This window comes from Acipenser ruthenus, chromosome 29, assembly GCF_902713425.1.
Source record: "Acipenser ruthenus chromosome 29, fAciRut3.2 maternal haplotype, whole genome shotgun sequence".
Taxonomy (NCBI): Eukaryota; Metazoa; Chordata; class Actinopteri; order Acipenseriformes; family Acipenseridae; genus Acipenser; species Acipenser ruthenus.
Genome location: NC_081217.1, coordinates 6,521,573 through 6,542,397, shown reverse-complemented (window position 1 = coordinate 6,542,397; position 20,825 = coordinate 6,521,573). Strand labels below are relative to the sequence as shown.

At 41.0% G+C, this 20,825-nt stretch overlaps 1 protein-coding gene across 2 annotated transcripts in view; it reads right to left on the bottom strand.

The window, feature by feature from the left end:
* LOC117962925 (protein SOGA1-like) overlaps positions 1 to 20,825 on the bottom strand; it is a 33,366-nt gene that overhangs the window by 6,412 nt on the left and 6,129 nt on the right. Inside the window, exons 3-11 of one of the 2 annotated variants that reach the window (XM_034908284.2) lie at positions 18,686 to 18,844; positions 8,546 to 8,605; positions 6,807 to 8,075; positions 5,378 to 5,536; positions 4,758 to 4,883; positions 4,117 to 4,347; positions 3,421 to 3,573; positions 2,432 to 2,599; positions 330 to 581 (exon numbers count right to left, since the gene is read on the bottom strand). In XM_034908284.2, coding sequence (XP_034764175.2) covers positions 330 to 581; positions 2,432 to 2,599; positions 3,421 to 3,573; positions 4,117 to 4,347; positions 4,758 to 4,883; positions 5,378 to 5,536; positions 6,807 to 8,075; positions 8,546 to 8,605; positions 18,686 to 18,844 — 2,577 coding nt within the window. The remainder of the gene's footprint in view (positions 1 to 329; positions 582 to 2,431; positions 2,600 to 3,420; positions 3,574 to 4,116; positions 4,348 to 4,757; positions 4,884 to 5,377; positions 5,537 to 6,806; positions 8,076 to 8,545; positions 8,606 to 18,685; positions 18,845 to 20,825) is intronic. The other variant, XM_059003639.1, reaches the window with a different exon arrangement.

Sequence of the window (20,825 nt, the reverse complement as noted above, 5' to 3'; positions counted from 1 at the left end):
ATCATGGGTCACAAAGCGCATACATTTAACCATCCTCACCTGTCTTTGTGACTAACCCTATAAGAGGAACTAGAGAAATATATAAATAGGGGTTTTGAAAGGTGTGGCATCACTTTCCTGTGAGGACAGCAAGCAAAGAAAGAACAGTCACAAACCCCTCACTTAGTCAACCCAACACACAGTCCTCCTAGCTTTTTCTTGGGTTTTCTTATTTTTATTCCTCAGGTTAAAGGTAGTAGACTGAATGTTTTAATTAGACTGAGAGTTCAGACTACGTTGGTTCTACTGTGTAAATATGAAAAGCGGCTGCGTTTCTCGAGGTGTTTTACCTGGCTGGTTTTGCTCGGGGTGTCCTGGAGTCTCTGCTCCCAATGTCTCTGCTCCTGCTTAAAGTGTTCCAGGAGCTCCAGCTTCTCTCGGCTCCAGTTCTTCTCGCTGATCTGCAGCTGCTTGGTCAGGTCCATGACTGCAGCGTAGGAGTCGGCCAGCAGGTGCTGGTGTTCCTCGCGCTCCCGCTTCAGAGCTGCTTTCAGCTCCGTAGGTGCCTTCTCCGGGCCAGCCTTCCCTGCCTTGCACTCCAGCTGTCAGACACAAGCGTTTAGAATAACTAAAGACTCCACGCAGGTTTGGCTTGACTCAAGTGCTGCTGCACACAAGACCACACAAACTCACCTATAAAACTGTATAGGTCTCAAGTGGGGCAAGATAATGGCTTTGTTGAGTCGGTAGTCTGATTACAAGCAAACAAAATAGACCTTACCCCCAGATAACAGGAAATAATAATAATACTTTAGCCTGAAGCACACAACGCCATTGCGATGAATAATAGCTTCATTCTATCTAGCAGGAAACTGTTCAATTACTTCCATTTAATACGGCACAAAGAATGGCCTCTCCAATGTGATTCAGATCATGAATGTTCTTCAAGCAGTGCCCAACTGCGGCATTTTTATTTGAATGCATAAAAGGAAACTGATGTCTATAAACACAGCAATTGCTTCAGCAACCATCTGTTAAGTCATAAGACAGCTGAAGGTTTGTCTTTATAAGCCTAATGGGAAGGAAAAAAAGAAAACGCCAGAGCTATAAACAAATCCGTGCTGCGTGAAAGTACGTTGACAAATAAAACATCTTTTTAATACATACATTTGCTTTGCCTCCTGATATAAAAATAGTGGGGTACAAATCAATTCCATAAGGTAGAAGCTGCCAATTTGCTGTGAATGTAAAACGGATCAAATCCCGCTGGGATCGTTTATGCGATATGGATTTGCTCAAGTTTGGCCTTTCAAAAATAAAACAAAATAAAAATGAAAAGCAGAATCAGCGAATTTTGAAATTCTAAAAACAGAAAGGAAAGTGCGGTCATAAACAGACTTTGCAAAAAGCTAAACTGCCAATCAGCTCGACTAAAGGGCTGAAAATACCTGAAATACTCTAGTTATTAAGCAAGTTTAAAGACCGGTCATTAAATTGAGCTGTTTAGCATTTCAGTTTAATGACAAGCTCTGGCGTAATGCTTGACTTGAACGTTTACAAGGTAATGAAACTCCAACCACAAGGCATGGGCGTCAAAGGACAAAAAAACAAGGCAGTAAAGTGGGATATTAATGGGGAAACGGCAACTTGACAACCCTCCAAGAAGAAAATGCACCCTATTAATGCAGGAGTGTGGCTGTCAACCTCTTAGCATTTCACACAAGGTTGGTTTGGAGAAGGTACCGGACAGGGGATGCCAGACACACTTAAATAATGGCCTGGGACCCCACTATAAATTGTCTCTAAATGGTGTCCTGTTAAATCTCTGTGTACTATTTGACTGTGGTGCCCTTTTCAGAAACACTGAACTGTGGTAAGCCATAATATTTGCCTTTCACAAGGAAAAATGATAAATGCATTAAGTGTAATTCACTACCTTATAAGTTTGAGAAGTGGATCCTGGCCAAATTCTTAAGCAGGTTGAATTCCTGACTACATTTGCTTTGCCACGGCTGGTTTAATTAGAAAGACTACTTCAATTTCCCTATAAAATGGGGATCGCAGAACGATCCCTGAGGAAAAAGAGGATACAATTCATTTTATTCATCCCTGAGAAAGTATACATATACTGTATATGAACTCAGTTCAGTAATTTGGCTAATTTTGTAGCATGTGTATTTTTCTGATATTTTAGATTTTTTTCCCCTTTCATGCATTAAATATTGAAAATAGCTGAAAAAAGTAGTGTTGGACACAATACATTTTTTTCCATTGCTTTATAGAGGGAAAAAATTGTATCATATGAGGTTGTCATGCATTCACGTCTTCCGTATGCCCCCATATAATGAGTGTCCCCACATGAGGTCGCCATGCACGTAAGGGTTAATAAATGCAAAACGTTCCGTGTTTTACAGTACATTAGTCTGGAAGGTAGGAGCGGAAAGCCACTCACTTGCATGGTGTGGCACTTGAGTTCGGTTCTCTCCACCTCCCAGGCAGACTTGGCCTTGGCGAACTGCTGCGTGAGCTCCTCGGAGCCGCGCCTCTCCTCTTGCAGCTCCGTGCACAGCTCCCACAGCGCCTCCTTCAGGTCAGCCAGGGCACTGCCCAGCTTGCTCGCCTGCAGAGAACAGAGCAGTCGTTTACTTACACTGGCTTCGTGAGAGCAGAGCTGTAGAACAAGATGGCTTTACATTCTTCAAGGTGAGAAAAAAGCCTGAATCTTTAACACTCCTGTTCTATCCTGGTCTGACACACCCCAGGCCCTCCATTTCTTTGAGAGAGATTGTTACTTTGATTTGGTGACTTCTTCCCATGTTTACTCTGAATGTAGAATGAAACCATGCTATCTGGAAATAACCCAGCATGTAATGACTCAGCAGCTTGTGGTGGTTTAAAGCTTTTGGAGAACATTGGTCACAAGGTTGAGTCTGTCTTTCAGTTATTGCATTTAAATCCAAATAGTAATTTGTTTGCATTCAGACTAGAAGGTGCTCAGAACACTGTACAGTCCTGTTAACTCGTGTTTCTCTCTTTCTTTAGAAGTGGAAACGTTTGGATGACCAATGATTTTTCTTTCCTCTATTGCTATAGCAACATTCCCATGATGCATTGTGGATTGGTTTTGTTTTCCACTTTTTTTTCACTTTGACTCCCATTGATCCTGTCACATTAGTATTTAATACCAGGATACCACATAGTTTCTTATGGTGGATGGGAATGCAAGATTTTAGTGGGGTGCTGTTACCTGTAACATAGGAAAGGAACTTATAGAGATGCATCGAGAAAAATGTGTCAAAGTGAAAATAAAGTCAGGACAACAAACAATATCAGCGGCAAAAATGTGTTAATGCTTCTTCGGAGAAGTTTAAACCCTTGTTATTACTCCTTTGTTCACATATCTTCACGCTAATAACTATGCTGTGCTATCCCCAGTAGTACCTGCTTGTAATTTCTCTCCACGATGCTATCAACTCTCTCCAGGGTTACAGAACTCTGAGATTTATCGTCTGCGGCGGCGGTCTTGTTATCCAGCTGGTGTGGAGCCAACTCCTCTTCTTCAATTAGCATGTATAGATCCTTTACGCTGCTAACCTGCAAAACAAACAGAGGCTTCCAGTCATTTCTCTGGTTCAGAAAAACAAGACAAAACTGGAAGAGCCCAAGTAACCCAATTTCCATTGTAATAACACAGGAGCTAAAGTAAGATAAGATCTTCAGAGATCATTCCTAAGATTACAAATATGACTGCCTCTCCTATCCCCTATTTATTACTAAAAATAAAGCTGATTCGCAGAAGATTTAGTGTAAACCCTTAGTATGCATGGATTAGGATTTAGAGGGATTTACAGCACTATCTGGGTGCTGTTCAAACTGATAATCTCACTATAGCCAGTAGATTAAAGTTTCTTTAAACACTGATGGAAAAAAGCAATCATAAATATCAACTCTGAACCACTTTTATACAGACTGCATGTGAAGGACATGGGGGGCTGGCTATCTTATGCTATGGACTCAAATCAGTAAAGGATTAGAATGGAAAAAGAAACTCTTCAATGAGTAGAAATGAGAAGTCTTTTACTGACGATTTCGCCCCCATTGGTTGCCCGGGAGAGTGCTGCAATGATTGGTTCTCACCTCCAGGAAGTCTGGCCCCTTGTTGTCCAGCTTCTTGCCCAGCCTCCACTGCTTGAGGAAGCACTTGAGTTTGAGGGTGAGCAGCAGGAGGCCCTGCTTGAGCTGCTGGGACTCCTGCACCATGAGGTTCTTCTCCTGGCTCCAGGACTTCTGCTCCAGACGGGTCTGCAAGCGCAGGCTCTGCAGCTCGAAGTCCCTCCGGAGCAGAGCTTTCTGGTGCTCCTCCTTCAGCTGCACAGGAAAGGAGAAGCAGAGCAGAAGAACATGAGGGCGCCACCCTGTATCTTTTCTTCACCTTTTTTCCCCAGACTGATTCATTTAACAATTGCCCAAACAATAAACATTTGTAAGACAGTCACATTTACTAATTGCTAATTACATATTTTCAAATTCCGTTCAACACATAACTTTACTGGAGCAAACGGAGCATTCCATTGCGGCTGAAATGCAAAAACAAAGCGGTGTGTATGGCCTACATAATTGTACATCTCAGCTTTTCCTAATGCCTTTCCAAAAGGGGCATCTTTCCAGCACCTCATTCCCCCCCCCCCCCCCCCCCCCCCCCCCCCCCCCACCCGCCTTGAACCTTGTTGCTATTGGTAACCAGCAAAGTAAAGTAGAAAACCTCGTTCCGCACCAACCTGTGAGATCCTCTGAGTGCAGCTCTCGGCTTCCTTGCTGCGAGTCTGTCTTTCCTGGGAGAGCTGCTCCTGCAGGCCCCGGATACTCTCCTTCGCCTCCAAGAGAACCGACTGCAGGGCTTTGATCTGCACAACGAGCCGCGGGATGAGAAGAGAAGAGAGGCCAGTGAATACATTAATCACCGAGAGGCAACATCAAAAAGCTCAGTTTCTTTCCAACAATTTAGATTTACCATTGAAGCATTTCAGCGACTTTAGTATTTAACACCCTGCAGGACTACTGCAAGGCATATTTAAGTGAGCAGTGTGTTTGTTGATTACATTGGGGAGTTCTTGAACTCTTAATGAAATTCGAATTTTTGGGGGGCTTTGAAGCACTAATAAATAATAAATACCATCATGAATGATATAATGTACCGTGCGACATGTAATTGGGATCCATTAAAGTGTGTATGTTTATAGTTTGGTTGCCTTAACAATGCAACACTATGAAACATAAGACCACAGCACCCACAAGTATATGACTTTACAGTACTGGAAACAGACCGTTCCTGAGGAGAAGACAAATAGGATGTATTGGGAATTGACAATTCTAGAAGGTAAGGGGTTAAAACATGCACCTCACTAGGGTAGGATTCCTGCTCGTCTTGTTTGTAGGTCTTGGACTCTCTGTTGGTCTCTTTGCTCGGGTCCCCATCAGGGCTGTTCAGGTTGCCCCCTGGCTGTCCGTGTCCCTGGCCTGCTAGCTGCCACTCCGTTTGATCCCTAAAGTCAGGCTGCTGCATGCATGCATGGGCAAGTTAATGAAAATAAAACAAAGGATAAGGTAAGGGGAGAAGGGGGTGAGGAGAGGGGAGGGGTACAGGGGGGGTGAGGAGAGGGGAGAGAAGAAGGGGGGTGAGGAGAGAGGAGGGGAGGGGTGAAGGGGGGTGAAACAGAAAAAAACACAAAAAATGGCTCTTGTAAACATTGAATAAACTACAAGACAAAGAAAAGTATGTAAAGGAAAAACAGCTTTATCACAGTGGCGTAAGACAGTGTGGACAACAAAATCAAAACAACAATGAGCAGGAGGATGGGCTGGATTTGCTGGTGGGGGGGTTGGGGGGGATGGGGAAAGAAAAACAAAGAGAGAAGAAAGGGAAAAAAAGTGTGCAAACACCAGTTATGGTGCCCATGCAGTGAGAGGGAAGAGGGAGTTCTAACTGGCTGCAGAGGCGTGCAGGTAATAGAGCTCTGTACTAACTAGCCTGCATGTTCATGGAAGGCAGCCCGGGCATTCTCAGCAGCCTCGCAGTGAGCAACAGTCAACCTTCAATCCTGTAGTATACTCTCTGGTTATTCTGGTCTAATTGTGAGTCACACTAAAAAGCTGTACTGCTGCTATTTAAAATATACTAGTTTTTTTTTAAATAGGTTTTTTAGTTTAAAACAATAAAACTGCATACTGTTTAGGCAAGTACAAGTGGACAGGTAGACTAAGTTCCACTTTGAATGGGGCAATAGATACACTTAAAGGATTACATTACTGAGGCCATGTGAAGTTAAATATTTATGATGTCCCTAATCATTAAAAGACTACTTCCTGCCATGGGATGTATTGGCACCATGTGCACTATCAAACCAAGAGGTGTCAGGGGAGATGCTTTGTGAGCAAATACAATCCCAGCAGAGTTTTGTTTGCAGGAGCCATTATAACAGGTATACAACACAGAATGAAAGAACAAAGTCATCATTACATGGCAAACCTTGTGTCACTATTTGTATCCAATGGTAAGCGTTTTAAGGCACTCAATTGCCAGAACAACCTTCCAAAACATGCACATGCCATTAGATTAGAGTTCTATCTATATTTTTTTGTAGTGATTTATTACCATGCAGAAAAGGGTGTTATCTTTAATTATTAGCAGCTTGATATTTGTTTTTTTTTGGCCATGATATTAGTATATATTTGTTTTATTTTTTGTGAATGCAACAGCAGAGCATGGTAAATAAAGCAAAAGGAAAAAAATCACTGCTGGGGAAGTTTGGTATAGAGGGGATTCTTACCTTCTGGTCAGTGACCAGTCCTTTGCTCAGAACCTCTGGTGTACAATCTTGGGACGTTGACGTCATTGTTGATAAAAAGCTTCCTGATTCTGTTAGAATAGGTAATGGCGAGACACCTTCTATTTGCTCCTTGAAAGATTCCCTGAGGTTGTCTACCTTCTTCATGAAGGAGACCATTTCCCTCTGCAAAGCACTCAGCCTGATATTAAGGGCACTAACCAGCTTCAGGTCACTGGGGGCTTCGTTTTTATCAACACTTTCGTTCAAAGTCTGCTCTGTGGAATCAATAGTAGGACAAACCTTTGGATACGATGTAAACCCATTAGAGTCCGATATCAAAAGATCTATGGCTTTGCTAACAAGTTCAGCCTGATCTTTGATGGTCAGCATAGCCTCAAAGTCTCTTGTTCCAAGGAATCGTGGTGAAAAAAACTCCGGGTTCCTGTTGCTCCTTATCCCAGTAGACCTCTCCTGGTCCTCCCTGGAATCATTCTCCCCACCGATGGGTCCTTCTCTCCTGATTGGAGTTGGAATGCATTCGGCCGAATCTCCAGCCTCTGCGTCCGTCTCCATTGAGGGGCGTGTGGACTGGTATGAGGCCAGGTCACAGCGCTGGAGGTTGGAGAGAAGGACTCTGTTCTCATACTGGAGCTTCTTCACTTTCCCGCTGAGCTCGCCGATCTGGAGCTTGGCGGTCACCAGCTCTTCCTGCGAGGGCTCGCTTATCACCGAGCAGCTGTCCTCCGACATGGTGGTGTCAAGGTCATGCTCCGATTTGTACTTGTTCAGATCGTTCATCAAGAGTTTGTTCTGCTCCTCGAGCTCCAGGAGGGACCTCCTCAGAAGATCGGCCTCCTCTTCCACAAACTGGAGGTGTCTTTTGAGCTCCATCATGCTCTCCCCACACTCCCCGTAGCTGGCTGAAGCCAGGACCAGATGACCCTGAAGCTCTTGGCTCTTCATGTCGTCCATTTCAGCTCTCACGCCACGGTTCTCTACCTCGAGCTCCACGATCCTCCGGCTCAAGAGGTTGGCTTCTTCCTCTACCAGTTTGAGGTGGACCTTCAGCTCGGCCTCTCTGGAGTGTGGAGAGTCAGCCATCTCCTCTAGAGAGAGAGAGCTGTCCAGGTCTCCGTACAGAGACCTGTACTTGACCAGGTCCTCTTTCATGCTGTCGTTTTCCTTGGCCATCTTGGTCAGCTTCTTGCACATGAGGGCTGATTCCTCTTTCGCAAAGTGAAGCTGGCACTTGAGGTCGGCGCTGTCCTCCTGAAATTCAGTAAACCCTTTTATACAATGAAACTGTATGTCCTGCAAAACACATTGCCGGTATCTCAATACATGTATATGGGTTGTAAAATAATGTATGACCCTGTCAATGGAACAATGGGTGCTGTTTGTTCCCTTTAATAAGATACAATTCCTGAAGTCTTTGAAACATGTCATTATATTGGGTGTTTAAATCAAGGTATACTTTAACAAGATGAAGTCAGAGGTTTCTAAATCTTTTTCACTTGACGTGACCACATGCTCTTAACCCTACACTGCAGTATTTTAATGTAAGAGACTACGGCATATCATTTCAGTAAAAAGCCATGTTCAACCACAGTTTCCCAATATTCTGTAATAGTGCCAACAACAAACACCTTATTCACAAACCCATATACTGACCCCAAGGCAAAAGGTTATAAAATACATTTTACTGACAGTAACAGTAAAGAACTAATGAAACCCGTTACCTGAGGCGATGACTTCTTGTCGGTTTTATTAATGGCGCGAGCTCCTCTTTTCTTGAGATTCTAAAAGACCAAATACATAAACGCATCCTGTTATTTTATCCATGATTGCTGTCATCAGGAATATTTTACAGCAAAGCTCTGGTAAATCTACCCATTCAGCATTTTAATGCAGGTTTTACATATTGTATAGTCAAATACCATTCTATTAATAGGGCTGCTATTTAAAATGAAAAGAAAAGGAGCAGTAAGATTGCTTATTTGGGGTCCCGTCTGTGATTAGTTTATTGTGTATATTTCGGCACAGAGAACAATAAACAGTGAGTCACAAGCAACAAGACGGCCATAACAACTGAATTCAGGTAGAAAAAAAAAATGCAAAGATCTAAGAGAAATAAAAAGGGTATTCTCAAGCTACTTTTGAACACGGTTTAACCCAGTTCTCTGACAACGATCCCATGATCAGACTATAGTGTAATTTGAGGTTTGATTTTTAATCTGCCAGTATTGTAAGTAAGAACAAAAATATCCATACACTTTGGTACACTTCTCAGTGTACCAAACACCAGAGCAAGTTATTGGAACATAACACATTGAAATCACTGAAGTTATTGGCTATGTGGCAATCTGGCTCTGAGCATATAAATGTGTAATACATACACACAGCCAGTTTTTTTCCTCTTTTGAACCCGTTGACAGGCAGTACAGAAGGCAACACAACACTGCTGTCTGAATGATGTATGGCACACCAACAGAGAACCGGTTGCCCCTCATTATTCTGGCACATGTTTCTCCTAAATCATTTTTTTTAAACATTATTACCAGTTTACTTTGAACCACAAATTACAAAGTGTGGTCTCTTATTGTGCATGACAATATGCATAACACAGCAAAGAAAAGAAGCATTCCTATCATTAGCCCTGGGCAGTGAAATCAACCCGTGTGGGTTTTCACAGTCTGTGTGTGCATTTCTTGATTAATGATTTATAAAACAAAAAGCTGCTCGTCAGTCCAGACGACTGGGTTTCCTTCCACCAGCTAACATGAAAATTGTTTTAAAAAAAAACATGGAGCATGTGGAGGGAATCAAATGTAACAGCATATAAAATAATGTATTATGAAGTCTTTAAAAAAAAAAAATCAAAATGCATTTATATGAACAGTTACATATTGTAAAATGTGGTAAACATAGAGAAAAAAAGAAAAACAGCCTTTTTCACAAATGTGTGAGTAAAAGATTCTTCATAGTGATACTATGAACTTGTGAAACTAGAATGACTCTCTAGGATTACAGTATGACAGGATGCTGATGCAATCTCCCCTGCAGTGCTGGAAACCCAGGGCTGGAACATTGCAACTGCTTGAGTCATGAACATTTTCCAGAAAAAAAGAAACAGGGTTTGCATGACTTATAAGAAGGAATAATCTCAAGGCTCATTTAAAGATGTTAATAATAATGTTTCTCTGTGGAAATGATATTATAGTGCTTAAAAACGGTTTTGTAGAGGGGGTTGGGGAGGGTGCGGGGGATTATATTGAAATCGTGCAGTATTTTGTTTAATTGAAAAATGTGCCTTTACATTATCCTGCTGGTTTGTTTCCTGGGAAAGTAAATAAACAATGGGCTAGATTCTCAGAGATATTTACTCCAAATCATCACTGACATTATTTTTGGCTAATGGGTGAAAAAACAAAACATTTCCAATTTTAAGACTAATAAGAAGCGACTGTTCCCAAGACCCAGCATTAAATGATTGAGTGATTATTTCTAGTCTGGTAAGTTTTTTGGGTGTGTTATTGCTCACTGAAAATATTATGCTATTGCCTGTTGACGAAGCTCCTTCTACAATGAATTAGATTTCCTGGAAATGTTTCTGTTTCAAGTTTCATTTGGAGACAAGAACACAGTCATGCTGCACTGAATCAAGCTGTATAATTTCCATAACAAATATTTCATGAAGCAAAAAACGATGGTGTTTAACCTAACTATGGTCTCCCTCAGTCCGAACAGCTGTACCATATCAAGATTCATGAAAAAAGAAAGTCGAACCACACTGCAAAGGCAGTTATTTCCTGTGGAGAAGATATTCAAAAGCAATCAGCTGTGCTGTTTAAGGGGCACGGGCGAGGAGTTAAGAAGTTGCTGAGTTGGCAAGATTGGTAATGTATTGCTTGATGGGCTTTGATCGTCAAAGATAAGAGGGGTCACGACCCGAGAAGGGAACAAATGAGTCTCACTTTCCTGCTAATGAAACTGTCATGTCCCTGTTTGAATACGTTGAGTCAGGGCGGGGCATTGGTAATGAGCTGGGGATCCTATGGAGCTCTCGAGCAGCAACACAATTCTACACTGCTGGATCAGTCTGTTCAGAGCGTGCAATAGAAATAAAAATTTTTTTTTGTATTACTGATAATATTTCTGAACAGCTGGTTCAATTATTTATTTATGTATTTATTTATTTGGGCAATTAACCATGTACTGTTAATGCACAAACAAAAATATTTTTAAATGGTCCAGCTATAAGTATAAAACATGCCAGTATTCTAATTACTGTAAAATATAAGGCTATATTCATATAGGGATATATCTAGGCTCTTATTTAATTCAAACTCTACTTCAGACAGGGATATGGGCCATGCACTAAATATGGTTCACTGTGGTACATCTGAACCTTCATAAAAATGCTATAGTAGTCTAGTTACAGAAAAATATAAGGATACTTTTATTATTATTTGTTTATTTAGCAGACGCCTTTATCCAAGGCGACTTCCAGAGACTAGGTTGTGTGACCTATGCATCAGCTGCAGAGTCACTTACAATTACGTCTCACCCGAAAGACGGAGCACAATGAGGTTAAGTGACTTGCTCAGGGTCACACAATGAATCAGTGGCTGAGGGGGGATTTGAACCGGGGACCTTCTGGTTAAAGCCCTTTTCTTTAACCACTGGACCACACATACTTGACAATGCTGAAGTGCCAACGTGGGATTGCACTGCTTTACTAGTGCAGTGTTTATATCATAAAAACAACGAAGCCTGTGTTTTGCTGAGCTGCACTGTGAATCCCTAAGCAGTGTGTTCCACAGTGATTGGCTGCTCCTGAGGGAAAGCAGCTCATTAGTAACCCTTGCTGTGAGTGGCTGGGATTGTAAGAATAGGAACAGTCAGTGAGTCCACTCCCAGCAAAACACAGCTATTCCAAATCCCCAAACCCATAACAGCCATTAACAGCAAACAAGTGCTTCTCTTCTGAGCCAATGAGGACAGCAACCTTATTAAAAAGAAAGAACCCTGCCCCTTAATGATCTATTTGACTGTGCTCTTCAGAAGTGTTCCACTAGCTAGCGCATACTGCAAACTCCTTCAAGGGTTCAGTGTGTTTCCATGGCAACGGTCTGTGCCTTCAATTACCAGTGCAGTCACCAAATGGAACAAAATGGAACCACAAAAAAGAAAGAACTGAAATCCAATATTAATAAACCAAGCTGCATTTTATAAGGATTTCAGTTTTTCATTTCAAAACAAACAAACAAATAGCATGCCACTTACTTATCAAACATGTTTTAATTAAATAAAAAAGCATTGCAAATTACAAAAAGAATGGCATTCTACATAAAGGTGCTCATGTTTTTTTTCTAAACCAATCTTTATGTTCTTTGCACAGCTTAAGCCACAGTGGAAACAGCCAATATCTAGAATTCAGATCAATACATCAATGAACAATATGAACAATGCTGGGACACCCTTTATCCTTACACCCCTCAACATTCCCTAAATCTGTTCTATGGGAATTCAAATTCTAATGCTTCAGTTTCGTTGAAAAAGATCAAAGGAATGCCAGGAAGTAGGAATGGAACTTCAGGAAAATGGATTCCATTTACAGAATGCTTGGGAGGCACAGTTAACAGTCTCCTCCCCCCTCCGCCTCCCTCCACAATTGCTAATTGCTAATTGCTATTATCCCAGCCAGTGCATCTGTGGAGTTGCTGAGAAGACACTGTCCCAGCAGGTCTTTCCTCTATGGACACCTAGGCAGTTATTTAATTCAAACTCTACCCCTGTTGTATAATTGATGCCTACTGTAGGCCTACCTCTTTCCTTCCCTCTCCAGCCAGAGATATGGGTCATGCACTAAATATGGTTCACTTGGCAGGACAGCAATCCGCAAAATGCAAAACCCTCCATTAAATGAATGGCCCCTATTAGGTCAACAATAAAAAGCCTTTGTGTAAAAGTACACACTGGCCTTGAGACACTGAGCTCCTACATCACTAATGGCCACTCAGTTCTCAATGCCTTCCTTTCAGCAATGTCATCATGACCCATCTTATCTGCACAGTCCCAGACTTTTATATCAAAGAAACCAATGAAAACATTTGACAAACCCAAGAAGTGTTCACACAACACTGATCAGCAGCTGTGAAGTAACTGACTTGCCCTCCAGAGGATAGCATGTAATAGTAATCTGAAAATGTATTGGTACCGCTATCACAAACCTCTATTGATTATTGCTGTTTTGATATTAAGAAATGTGTCACTGCTACACATACATTCCCATTGGGTATTTAAAAAAGCGATAGACAATGCAAAATGTGGCTTTATTTAATAAACATTTAGGTTAATTTGATTAATTACAGTACCATTTTAAAAGCTGTAACTGGTAACTTTGATTGGCAACTCTTTCAGTAGTAAGCAAGTTCAAAGGAAGGATAGACTGTGAATGTATGGCTGTTTATCCATTGGCAGGACAACAACAGATGCATTTCCTGGGTCAATTCATGTCTGTTCTTGGTTTTGCATTAAAGTTACTTAAACATGTCTTACAACAGTGCAACATGGTCAATCCTATACAATTGGGTTGGTCCCCCCCTCCACACACACACACTGAATATCAGAGACAGATATCCTACAGTGACTGCCATTTTAAGAACGTTTCATAGAAATTGATGGTGGCAGTGCATTTCCATTCTCTAACAGCAGGGGAGCTCAGAATGAGAGCTCAGGAACATTTCAGCAGAAAGCTGTGTCTATGAAACAGAATGGCGATGACACACAGCCCAAAGTGTTTCATTTTCAACAGGAGCGTGGCGTATTTCGATAGACAAAGAAACTCACAGAACTACCTAAAATTTATCAAACTGTTAAGAAACTGGAGTTTTAAACTGGATGCAGAGCTAACTAAATACTACCAATAAATCATACCTAATATGTGTAACAGCCACTTTGCAGGTCTTCAAATGGTCACTCGAGACATTGAAAAAAAGGTGGAAACAGTCATAAGAAAAGCAGTGACTGGTTACTGAAAAAGACAGCATTCATGTGACCACTGCAGTGGAATGCTGGCATATAATATAATATATTAATGCAGGACTGTGAATTAAAATATCTATCGCACTTTGGACATTTCTCTTCACTTATATTAAAAAAAAAAAAAAAAAAAAAAACATAATATGTGCTTCGGTCGTATAGAAAATGTGAAACCAACGAAAGAACATTTAAATTATTTTGGATGCAGTATATCATTTAATTGCCGCTGTTCCAAGTCATGTTTGCAAGCAAACCCCATTATGATGGTTGGCAATGTTTTAAAGGGTTTTCAAGGAGCCAGGGGAGTTGAATTTCGGGTCCTGTTAATTGCACTGTTTCAGTTAAAGCTGAAAGCTGAGCAACGTGATGGAGTATAGTGTAGTTCTATGAGCGGTGCAGGCTCAGTGTCTGTCTACCAGTTAGAGTGCAGAATGTAAAGAATTCCCTCTCACTCACTTGTACATTCAGCTCAGGCAGCCAGACTGGGTGAGATGCCTTTTTGATCGCAGGCTGAAATTTGCTATAAGTTCTCAGTCCCTCAGGAGACAGTGTGTAACAAGCCTTCAGCAGAGAAGGGTGTTAAATGCTAAGCTCCCCTTATCAGATCACTTTTTGCATTGACACCTGTAGAAGCAATCAAGTGAAAATAACAGCGGGGGGGGGGGGGGGGGGGGGGTGGCAGTATCTGAATGGCGATGGGCATCTATTGTGCAGCTTGACGACAATTGTCAATGGCAGACTGACGACTCAACAGCATGCAATTATTATTTATTTTTGCGTTGAATTAAGTAGTTAGTGAATGCCAGTGTTTAATAGTCTATTTGTAGAAACAGGGAAAGCACAGAAAAGCTGTTTGTTTCCCCCCGCAAACACTGTGGGCTGCATTTGTTATTCATTTTGGCAACAGTCCTTTGTACAGTAATACAGGATGTCCTTATTTCAATAAATTGTTCACTGTCTCTTATTGTATGAACACAGGGTGCTATTGTCCCAAACGTGTACATGTAGTTCACTAATTGATTTCTGCTCTCAAATCTTACAGAACAACTGCACAGAATAGTTTTGCTCATTAAACATGTAAAATTATGATTATTATCAGGGGCTAGATACAGAAGTGTTGGACAGGGTGCAAATACCAGCTGGGCTGGTTGAGAAGAGGGGTTAATCTTCTGCAATCCATTTTGATAATAATCTCCAGCCGTTTATGACCAGCAGCATTCTAAATAACGCTTCAATGAAATGCTGACGCGATCTTCATTTTACCAGAGAAGTTTCCATGAGGGATGACTGAAACGTCAAATAATACTTCTTTTTTTAATCCCGGTCTCCTTTTTCCACGGTATTATGTGGTGCAGAATCCACAATAATAAGTCTCTTTTTGTAATGTCTGCTGTATCGTCCATTGTAGAGTGAATGAGGCCTCTTGCCAAGATCACAACACATTCCTGCAATGCTGGCAGCTGCACTAGCTGAACAGTTCAGTTTATATAAGGTTTATATAAGGGTTTGAAAGAGGGAGGTTACAGAGGGCCCCAGCAGGTGGTGAGGTAAAATAAAATGCCAGAGAGAATTTCAAATTGAATCTCGTGGCAGGATCCACAGTGTCTACTCATGTCTAACACTGCCCTTGAGCGCTTTCATTCTTCTTATTCTGCAAATTGTGTTTTTATGAATTACAAGACAAACCTCACACCTATTTATTTCAGAACAGTGACAACACTCCAATGAAAGAAGACATGCTATATAAAAGGAACTTCTGTATTGCAAGCTACTGCTACAAATCTATATATATATATACAAATATATATATAACATAACAAAACAGATATTATTGGCTTTTTCCCTAGAGGTCATTTCAACTGCAGGCACAGTTGAACAAAACATGAAGGAACCACTGCTGCCACAGTAGAAGTTTCTGAATGTCAGCTGCGCGCCCCCCCTGGAGCTACCGAAAGCAAAACAAAATGGTAAACAGGCGGTGTCTGTTTTACTGCTCTACCCAGCCGATAGTTTCACTGTTAGGTTTGAATGGTATTCAATTTCTGAGATAACCACACAGGACACTGTATCATTAATATTACAAATCCATCCTGACCCTTTTGAATATGAGCTTGTCTTTCAATGGAAGATCAACCCTGTTTTATTAAAGGAGCTTGATGACTTGAAGGCTATGCGTGCTGATTCAAGAGGACACCCCCAGCCTGGGGGCTGGCCAAGGGAGATGAATGACTGCATGAGCTCTGCAGTGTCACCAACTGAAGCATTGGATCCATGAGCTCTGAGCTTCTGCCTATAGTGACCACTGTAGTGAATCAACTGTAACAAAACCCCATGTTTACACAGTCTCTTAATTGGTTGTAATAAACTTTATTGCAGTGCTAGAATTGTTGATTTAATTCAGGTCCTAGTGACAGTCCCACTCTATTTAATCATCTGCCATTCACATCTCATCCTTTGCACTCATCACAGCTGTGAGAAAGAGAACTCTCACCCCTGTACGTTTACAGGTCCAATACAGGGGTCTTCAAGCTAACATAATAGTCTTTTAAAAGATCATTACAGAGTTATGGGCAACACATGTGAGTGGAGCACCTCCTATAAACACCTGCTGAGAACATTTGACAAAAAGGTCTGCCAATGCAAATATATCTGCTCATTTGCATGGTGGTTACAAATTGTGGCACAGTCAAACCCCAGAAAAAACCTTTAATATGTATACTACATGAGGATCTGTTGCTGTTGTGCTGCCACAGTTATAAACTGATTTTATTATACACACAGCCGCAGCCACATGGGGGAAATTATTAAGGCACAAAGCCTCGCCGTGGAAACGAGAAGGTAGACTATCAATCAAACCAACTGCACTGCTCCTTGTACAGCAAGTAATGGCTCTCAAAGGACTGGCACTTTCATTTAACCCATTCAGGCGTGCACTCAAACCACCCAGTCCAGTTCTACTGGAGCTGCATTCTTGATAACGAAAGTAACATTTCAGAGTGATAACAGTAAAACTGTGCTCTGCAAACAGAAGCTGTAATCTGAACTGCAGTGCTAGACTGTGTTGCAGCATCATAAAGTGGGGCTGAGGATTAGCAGTTTCAGTGGTGTTGTTTTCATCAAATAGTAATTATGCTACTCTATGTATGTCTGTTAGCAACATTGTCCTTTATGGTTATTGGTGCATGTAAAGTAACGTCCTTTATATACTGTGGATTTACCTTGCCTTCACATAGTTGTTAGAATGCTACAGTATACTGCACCATAGTTCTGCATTACAATGCTTGCTTATGCATTTACTGCAGTATACTGCAGTAACCTTTTCATATAAGGGGTTGATGGATCAAACATTTTAAAACACTTAAGATGAGAAGTAACTACTTTTGCTTGGCAATGTTGCAAGGCTGTCTCTCTTATCTCTGTTTAGGTGATGTTTCTGTCCTAATTACCTGCAGATCAGCACCACTGGTGTAGAAATACTAATCAAAACTGAACTGTAATGAAGGCTCCAGTTTCATATTTAACACCATTAGTCTATTTAAAGCTCACCATTATTCCTGGCTAATGTTTCGAAGGAGCCCTTTCATAGAAGATGAGCTTCACTGGTTTTTCTTTTTTTTTAATGCTGCTGAAACTATCTGGAGTAAAGGCTGATAGTCCTCGTAGAACTGGTCCAATAGCCCATGCAGCAGACATCGCTACAAATATTAAAACCCAGACAACACATCAGCTAACACAACTCAAAACTGACTGGGGGGAAAAACATTCTCCTGCACATCAAGGCCAGGTCAGTTCACAAACAGATTACTGTACAGAGTTCTACAACATTTGGTATAATATTTAATTCTTTCAAAACATAGGACCACATACTGAATATACAGTACTGGAAATAATTATGGAAACACTCAAAAGACGACATTACAGTGTGTGACTTCCTATACAAGCAGTTTTTAAAGTCATTGCTCAAAATGAATTGCTGTCAAAAATGTCACCAGTCACCCCAGTTAGAGAGATATTAATAGGTCTCAAAAACCTGCTTTTGCCTGTCATAATGGCAAATACTGAAAACTGTGGATCCCTCTTGGCCACAGCTCTGTGCCATTTTTACTGACCACCAAAAGTCTTCTGTGTCCTTTCTTTAGTGGCATGATAAATAAAGTCTGGCCATCAATGTCTTCTGCTTTGCATAGCAGATGGGTTAGCATGAGCAGGGATGGAAATAAGACTCCTATTGCATAGCAGTTACACCTTCCAGGTTTTACTATGAGCTTGATTTACCACTGTGTACAGAATCAGCCACAGTGTAGAGGAATAGATCAAACTGCTATGCATGGGAGTCTCATTTTCATCCCTGATGTGTAGCAACATGGCAGAAAATAGTACTGTACAGCTATGGGCAAAAGTTTTGCATCACCTAGATTTTTAGGACTGAGATATAATTAAAAAAAACAAACTATATGAACATATTTTATTTAACATTATGTAATCAAAGAAACTACAAAATGATATTGCAAAAGTCTACCGGAAGCCATAATAGTAGTACTGTATGTTAGATTTTTTAAATGTTACATTTTTAATTTTGCCAACATATGGAAAACCACAAAGTGGCATGTAATTCAATATTGTAACGTAACATTATTCACGGTGATGCAAAACTTTTGGCAAAGGAACACCAACATGACTTAATGGTGGCACAACATATAACTTCACAACGAGGGGCAACTTCTGTTCATCATTTCTAATTGTAAGAATAATAATTCGAAGACAGCCTGGTGTCCCCCACAGATTCAGATTCTTTCTTCCTTAAACTTCTTTCTTCCCCTGAGCCGAGACCCTACCTCCTTGGTTTTGTCCAGCTCTGTCTGAAGGACCTGCTTGGCCACGTCCAGTTCGAGGAGTCTCTGCCGCAGTTCTTCGTTCTCCTCCTCCAGCCTGCTCCGCTTCCTCTCCACCCCGTCCAGCTCGTTGTGCAGGCGGATCGAGACGTCCTTTGCCACCTGAGAACAGAGCGCAGGAACAGGGTAACTCAGACACAAGCTTTACAAATCACTCCAACAGTGAAAGACCAGAAAGAGTCCAATCCACCACAAAGCCAATATACTCTTCGGTCATGTTTTTTTAATTTACATTTTTAGAAATTTTGAAACAGTTTGTGTGAACTCGAAGGAGTTTGAGAAGTGGCCCTGCCCAATACTTAAAAAACCATACTGGCATTATAAAATAGATACATAATGTGGTGCAATTATGCACGCAGTGACTGAAGGGGTTATGACAATACCAAAAAATCTGTGGTGGAGTTGGACACACATGAAAACAAGTGTCTGCTTATATATATATTTTGTAATTATTATTATGTATGTAACTTTACTTCACTTGAATACTATTATTAGCAGACACAATAATTACGTTACTAGCTACACTTGTCTAGGTAAATTGAAGGACATGTCATTCACAGCTACATGGTAAGTTATTCATTCATGTAAAATATATGTCCAGTGGTTAAAGAAAATGGCTTGTAACCAGGAGGTCCCCAGTTCAAATCCCGGCTCAGCCACTGACTCACTGTGTGACCCTGAGCAAGTCACTTAACCTCCTTGTGCTCCGTCTTTCGGGTGAGATGTTGTTGTAAGTGACTGTGCAGCTGTGCATAGTTCACACACCCTAGTCTCTGTAAGTCACCATGGATAAAGGCGTCTGCTAAATAAACAAATAATATGCACAGTATAGAGTACACTATGGGGAAATAAGAACAATTGGTCATCAGGAACCAGGAACTTCATCCATAATATTCACATTTCAGGTTTCTGTAATGGCATTGATTGGAGTTATTCATACAATATGAGTGTTATATAACGGCAGATGTGTATGAGGGCATTAAATCAGTACTGTATCGCACCGTACTGTACTATTGCACAGAAATACAAATATAAATATTGACCGTTCAGGAAACCGAATATTATTATTAAGGATCTGCCTCTACTTGGCACCGAACGGATCTTCCCCTGTGTGTGTAGATTTATTGGAATTCTCCTCTTATCAGTTGATCAGTGTTATTCTAGTCTAGCTCTTCACCTACTTTTCTTTTTTATCTGCTGTTCAAGCCTGGGCAAGATACCAAAGAAATGCCATTCAATGTTTCCACTCTGGTACCCAACATTTAGACTTTCTATATCTGCTGCAGTGACATCCATCCCAATAAAACAGAATACCAGCTATGTGGCCATGTATGACCCCATTTAAGCATTTACAGAATCACAATATATTTGGTCCTGCCAATTGCTAGTTCGCTGGCTAAGAGCAGATGGCTCTCAATCCTGCCCATTCTGAACCGGAACTCTCCTTACCCTTTAGATCCTGGAGCGTGTGAGTGTCTGTATTATAGAGTCTTAGAATGCTTACATCTGAGTATGTAATCCACCATCTGCTTCATTCGTGGGTTTAACAAGCACTCTAGTGGAGGAGCACCACAGGCCTTACCATTCTGCTGTTGCACTAGCAAAATCAGCTACTGTGATTTCAAGAGGGATTTCACTGAAGACAGACACTTAATTATTGCCTTATTCATTCAAAGTTGGGTGCACCTTTTACGACTTGTGAATGGCTTGTTGGATTGATTTAAAAAATGTTATAAGGGGGTAACGAAACATGAATAGTTACTGAATATTGTAACAAAGCGTTCCACCAAAACACTGAGAAGGTTGGGAAAATAATGAAACGAGAATAAAACAATCCACTACAGGCCTCTATGACCCTTTGCCAGCCACAGGAAATACATCATTTTTTTTAACAACAATACTACATAATCAGCATATTGCTGTGTAGGAAATATGATGTTCAGCATACAGGGGTCATATATTAGCATGCATTGGACCAAAAGGGCTAAGCTTTGTGGCCTCAGCTTGATATGACATCAACAGAGATCGTTACACACCAAATGTTATGGAAATTAGATAACTGATATTCAGAATTAATAGACTG